General features: G+C 39.2%; 1 protein-coding gene across 1 annotated transcript in view; it reads left to right on the top strand.

Moving 5' to 3' along the window:
• Positions 1-6,085, top strand: part of LOC146002517 (endoglucanase E-4-like) — a 13,587-nt gene extending 7,502 nt beyond the window's left edge. The window contains exons 5-9 of the mRNA XM_083140416.1: positions 1,030-1,207; positions 1,692-1,851; positions 3,972-4,136; positions 4,895-5,034; positions 5,821-6,085. Coding sequence (XP_082996542.1) covers positions 1,030-1,207; positions 1,692-1,851; positions 3,972-4,136; positions 4,895-5,034; positions 5,821-6,034 — 857 coding nt within the window. The 3' untranslated portion in view covers positions 6,035-6,085. The remainder of the gene's footprint in view (positions 1-1,029; positions 1,208-1,691; positions 1,852-3,971; positions 4,137-4,894; positions 5,035-5,820) is intronic.
• Positions 6,086-6,736: the final 651 nt, after the last annotated feature.

The raw sequence follows: 6,736 nt of genomic DNA, 5'->3' as shown, positions 1-6,736 counted from the left end.
GACCTCATCTACTAGGACCAGCGGAGAAGAGCATATCTACAGAACTACAGGTACGAACATTCTTTTATCATGTCTTCCCCCTGCCTGTCCAGTCACTAGAAGAGTTTTATATTACATGTTGGTTAGTGTTCCATCATTTATCTGGGGTGTCACCCCATCATCTTTGTGTCCCTCTTGCTAAGCAAACGGGTTGATTCAGGCAGTCAGAGCCGTAAGTCACAAACCCCTAATTCTACCTTAGCTTTAATACGATATAATGTGTATGATTAATTCAGGCAGTGTACAGTTTTTTAATGCTTATAAGCTGCTGGTGTCATTTCATTTAGCCATACGATTCTCATGAGATAAAAAGGTAACAAAAGCTGGATTACATGTGTTCAAGAGAGGCATACAGCAACGTTTGGATTTCTTCATTTAAATTTAGAACTGTAAGAAAGCAATCAGCATTGATGCCATCTTTAATCATTCTCTTACAAACAGCGACTTCATTTTAAAGGCTGCCAAATTGTCTGAAAGCTGAAGGATTGCCTTGTACCTTATAGAGGTACATTAAAAACATTCAGTGTGTGGAAAATATAATTAAGGTATGCTAATTTCTGTAAAAGCCACCAGCAATGAAGTTTTCAGCGTTGGCGCGGCTTTCTTCTAAAAGGTACGAGTGCAGTTTCTGTCTCAGTTAAGAAACATGGGAAATGAAACTGCCGATTGACAACCATGATAATACAGATGAAAAAGAAAAAGATGTAAGCTTTGCTGGCGACGAATGATGAAAAGCTTGATATATTTTTTTATGAACGACATTTTGAATTTTCAGAAAAAAGAAATAATTTTGCCAAAGTTCTCGCGCCTCCCCTTTGAAACTTTGTCGCCTCCTAGTTTTAATACCGCTGGTCTAGAGGAAAGAGAAGAAAAGGAAACAGCTGTTGATTCTTATAGCGTGAGAAACCCAGAGCGTGGTTTTCAACCCACCTATTATAAAGTGACAAACTTTATGCAGAATCACTGACTGTAACCTAATTTTTCTTCCAGGCTCCGACCTGGCGGCTGAGGTCGCCGCTGCCTTTGCCGCCAGTTCCATTGTCTTCCAGGACGTCGACCAAGCCTACGCCTCTGACCTCCTGGACAGAGCGAAGCAACTCTACGAATTCGCCGACAACTTCCGTGCTAAGTACTCAGACTCCATCGCTGATGCGGCCAACTTTTACGCGTAAGTACAGAATGGGCGATTGACTTTCCATATACCTTTCAATGAGAGAGCATTTGTTCATTAACAGTGCCAGTCAAGGAACCTCCTCTTCTCTCTCTGAATGCTAGATTCAGTGAAGTTCACATTATTCCCTGAGGAATGAACGTGTGTCTTTTTGGTAGGCGTGTAGAAAGAGGCTGCATCGACTCTTGAACTGTTTAAGGAAGACCATAACGACGAGTTAGTTTTGTTTCACACTGCATTGCCAAACTTAGCACGCCTCTCCGAAGGCGTAGTGGTAACGTCATCGCCTTGTAATCAAGGAGTCCCGGGCTCGGTGAATGCTTAATTATCCGATAAATTAATGATTCCAACAGCAATATTTTCTTCTTTAACGGTTTCAGCTTAAAATAATTCTAAAGAACTGAAAGTCATCGTTATGCTTACCGTTAGATTCTGTTAATGATTTTCTGCCCTTGACATTCCTTATCTTCTTATTTAATACCTCTTATTCCTACAACGACGAGCTTATTTGGGGAGCTGCCTGGCTGTACAAGGCTACAAACGACGAAACGTACTTGGCCAAAGCCGAAGATTATTTCAACCAATGGGGAAATTACCAAGTCGGTGGCTATGCATGGGACGAAAAGTTGGCCGGCGCCCAGGTAAGATACATGAAAATTCTGCTCAAAACATTTACATATTTGAGAAAACAGTTATATATTTGCTAGATTGAATTTCTGGCGTTTTGGTTCACCCGTTCCCTGGTGGGTGAGTACCACATATTACATATCATGGGTGTATATATATATTCACCAATTGCACCTAACCTATTTCACTTGTAGTGTGAGTTAAGGGTTTAGAGGTTCGTAATATCATATTTTGTAAGTAGCTAAATAATTTTACATGATGTAGTAGCCAGAAGACACATACAGGCCATTTCTTCTGCAGGGTGTTCGAAACGTCATGCAACCGAGACTCTGAATGTACGTAACGTTTGTACAAAAAGCGATAGACACACAAATCTTGCATTGGGTATTTACTTTGTCTATGTGGATATTTTTAAAACATTAAAGAAAAAAATACTCTTTGCATGAACGTTCAGTATGGAGAAAGAGTTAGTAAGGCATAAGGAGGTCTTCGTACGAAGTAAAAAGAAAACATGGAAATGAAAAATTGAAATGTGTGACAATGGTTCCTGTGGTTATTTATGGAATTGTCAAAAGAACAATATTTATTTTGCATCCTGTGCATTACAGCTGATTTATGGGGTAATTTATGGCATACTCAGAGGACGTGCCAGGGTGTGTCCGACATCTGGCTATGTTATGCCATCAATGTCCAGATGAAAGAAAATATTTGAAATTTATGGTACCAAAAAAAAAAAAAAAGAAATACCTGCAGTACACAATGAATTAAAATTTATCGTTCTTCTGCCAGTTTGATATATACCCGCAAGGCAATCCACATACGATGAAAATGTTTCTTCTATCCATGTTTTTCTTTACTTAATGCAAAACTTTGTACACCTTCATAACTTTTCTGCATACTGAACGTTCTTGCAGAGAATCCTTTCTTCTTTAATGTTTTAAACATATGCACATAGTCAGACACATTCCCAAATTCAAGGTTCCTATCGCTCTTTGTACAAAAGTTATGTACGGTTTGTTTATACAGTGTTTGGGTGTTTTATACACTAATTTTCCGTGTTTTGTGTACTATTGTACAACTTTTATCCAGTAACGGCGCTGAACCTCTCTCTCTCTCTCTCTCCGCCGTTTTACAGTACGTTTGGCAACATGTTGTGTATCCGACGCTCATTTGTTTCGTCCCACCAGCAACTTTTGTTGCCTTGTGACACGAAAATGCCCGATGTCAGTCGAAGAGAATTCAACTGATCGCTGATTCATTGTTTCCCAGCCGCCAGCCGGAAATGCATACCCTATAAATATTATTTATTTATGGTGAGCTCAACTATTTGTCATAAATTTTAAAAGTTCAGATAGAGATAAATGAAAGCTGTGGAATGAGGAAAATGCAGTCAAGTAATATATTTTCATCGATTTGAAACACTTTGGGGAAAAAAGCCGAAAAAAGCACAACCCAAAAAAGCCGTGGAAAAACACTCCGTTCTTTTCCCAATATAGCCGTTTTTCGACCACATCTAAATCTTATATATTAGTATAATAATTAGTAGTTTATTCTTCTGAACTTTTAAAATTTGTGACAAATAGTTGAGCTCACCATAAATAAATAATATTAATAGGGAATGCATTTCCAGCTGGCGGCTGGGAAACAATGAATCAGCGATCAGTTGAATTCTCTTCGACTGACATCGGGCATTTTCGTGTCACAAGGCACCGAAAGTTGCTGGTGGGACGAAACAAATGAGCGTCGGATACACAACATGTTGCCAAACGTACTGTAAAACGGCGGAGAGAGAGAGAGGTACAGCGCCGTAACTGGATAAAAGTTGTACAATAGTACACAAAACACGGAAAATTAGTGTACAAAACACCCAAACACTGTACAAACAAACTAATTAAAACAAGTGACAAAATAGGCATACGCTTGGCAACTTTGCTAAAGGGAGAGCGATGTTACCCCTACAGCTTTTACTACACAATTGAGGTTCCCACACCGCCGAAACGATTGGTGGACAGATGGAACTATGTAGGTCAGCCGCCAGTTGGGCGTGCGATCAGTATAACAGTCCATAGCCTATATTATTTGTTGTTCCTCTTTCAATATCCTTGAACAAAAATTGTTATTTTTTTTTTTTAAGGTACTTCTTGCCCAACTGACTGGAAAGGACGTTTATACGAAACTTATTTCTACAATGTGTGAGTATTTGAGGACAGAAGCTCAAAGGACTCCTCTTGGCTTGATCTTCCTGGGAGAATGGGGTTCCCTCAGAAACTCTATTGGACTCACTTACATCTGTTTCCAGGTATAGTGTTATTTTTTAGCTTCTTTATTACGTATTAAAGGTGGTGGAGACTATCAGAACACACTGTTTATGAAGTTTGTGTCTGATATAATGATTTATGTTGTTTTTAGCTTGTTGAGATGTGTTACAGCGAGGTAATGGAAGATAGTGTGCACTCTTTAAATATCTTTTCGAGCAGGCCTAATCTCCAGGTAGGTATCAACTCGGGGCAAGCCCCGGCACCTACCGACCTGTTGGGTGAGATCAGTCAAGGCAAGGACTTTGAATACATTTTCCTGCTTCCCCCAAAATAGGCAATAGTTAGGCTGTAGAGTTCAATGAACTAACCGATCTCTAAGCACTCTCAAAACACGCTCTACATGTTATAAAAAATCTAGAAGGAAGTAAAATTGTTAAGGGTAAATGTAACTGTGTTAATTAAAACAAAAAAGTAAATATAACTCAGCTATAATTCCGTGAGACTTTGGCGCAAGATTATTTTATCCATTTACTGATTTTACCGACTTATTGTCACCATTCACAGAAGGCGGTTAATTAATATTCTAATAACTGTTTATAAGTAGTGACATCTAGTGAACAAACATGAAATCATGAGACATATAACGCGGAAAAATTGGTTAAAAATTGGTTCAAGTAATTTTTCGCAAAATTAAAACGGAATCATTACATGTTTATGCAAGAAGACAATTCAATCACTTTGTGCAATGAATTTAAAGTAATTCAGTTAAAGTCTAAAGTGATTAAACCTGTCTTAAAAGGCTGCCGAGGCAGGATTAAACCCCGACGTCAACAGAGCCTTGTTGAAGAGCCAAGTGGATTACGCCTTGGGAGATGGCGGTAGGAGTTACGTGGTAGGCTTCGGCGAGAACTACCCACAGAAGGAGCACCACAGAGCAGCGTAAGTATCGCTGCTACTTAACGGCTCAGATCTGTTGTCATTTGTATAATTTTTCTTCGTTTCTCTACCAGACGGGGGCTCTAATCCAGAACCATCGGAGGCGAGGTCGTTATTCGACCACTCAACGTCCTGCCACTGCAATCACCTGTAGAATTACGTTCTTATGAAGACTACTATGTTTTGTTTACATTTCATTGAATTCTAATTTAATTATAAATGTTCCTAAATAATGAATTATTATATTCTGATTTTGGTCTGAAGTGAGATAACCATTGGCGTCAGCAGGAATTTTTGTGTGTGGGGGGCTAAGGCCATTAATTTCAAATTAAATGCTAGAATTAATAATAATTATTACTATTATAAATTAATAATAATTAATTATTACTTATACAATCAACGTATTGTTATTGTTAAATCTGATGTTTCTTATTTTTCATATTTCATACTCTAAAATACTGAAATATACTTTTAGCTTACTTTTCCTATTAACTTCTACGCACCTCATTCAAGGAAAACAATTAGGAGAGAAAATATTAGTCACAGTAAGTTTATATTGTGTAACATCTCACATAAAAGCATGGGCGTCGCCACCAGGTGAGCTGAAGCCCGCTGTGAAATTATTTCAGACCACTATTCTGCCCACGTAGCCTATAGTTGAAAGTTCCAGAAGGAATGTGACAGAAAATGATGGAACAAGATAGAGAAGAGAGAGTCAAAGAAATAGAGATAGATTGTAAACAATGCAGTGAAAAATCTCCCTCGTTTATCAAACTTATCTTTTCTCAGATCGTGCCCAACGCCACCTGAGGAGTGCGGTTGGAACTTCTTCAACAGCGACGCCCCTAACTCCCACGTGCTGAACGGGGCCCTTGTAGGAGGCCCGGGGGCCGACGATGACTACATAGACACTCGACTGGACGCTCAACACAACGAGGTGGCCTGCGACTACAACGCCGCCTTCACGAGTGCCTTGGCAGGCATAATTCAGTACAGTCTGTAGAGCTTCCATCTACAAGTTGTAGTGTTGTAGAGAAGCTTCGAGAATAAAGCAGAACCATCAATATTCGTGTCTAGAATCTTTAATATTAATATATCCTCCATTTGTATTTCTTAAAGTTATAGTTTGTCTTAAGTTCATTTTATGCACAGAAAGCTAATCGGAATTGAACCCACAGTTTAAAGTGAGATAAGAACCAGTGTGTGCCTTCAACGTGTTTCGAGCTCGGGACCCCTTGATTTAGGCCTCTACAGGCAGCGGCGGTGCCAGGAATAGGGGGTGCGGAAAGAAATTTAGTTGTGCGATGCTGAAAATAAGGAAAACCACGAAACAGGCATGCAACCTTTTAAATCTGGGGTTCAAGGACAGTTTAGCATAGTGCGGGGGCAAAAATAGCAAAAAGCGGGGGCAACTGCACCCCTAATCGCTGCCACTGATTAACAAAAATTACTGACCGAAATGAAATTGCATGTGTGAGATATTATAACTTTAAATTGACATTCATTTCCAGGCAGGCTGTGACCTCCTGGCCTCCCCCCTGGACTTACATGATGATATGTATTAAGTCTTATACTACTCGAAGAAAGTGGTCGTACAGTGTAAACATTCTGATACACGTTGTAATCTTATTGAACTAAAGGTAAAAAAAAAGGTATGCTATTCACCACGCCATGAAGATGTATAGTTGTATGAACTATGTAGTGA

This window comes from Lepisma saccharinum, chromosome 18 (genome assembly GCF_977018435.1).
Source record: "Lepisma saccharinum chromosome 18, izLepSacc3.1, whole genome shotgun sequence".
In the NCBI taxonomy this organism is placed as follows: domain Eukaryota; kingdom Metazoa; phylum Arthropoda; class Insecta; order Zygentoma; family Lepismatidae; genus Lepisma; species Lepisma saccharinum.
The sequence above is the reverse complement of the archived record's forward strand: the minus strand, read 5'-3'. Positions and strand labels throughout refer to the sequence as shown.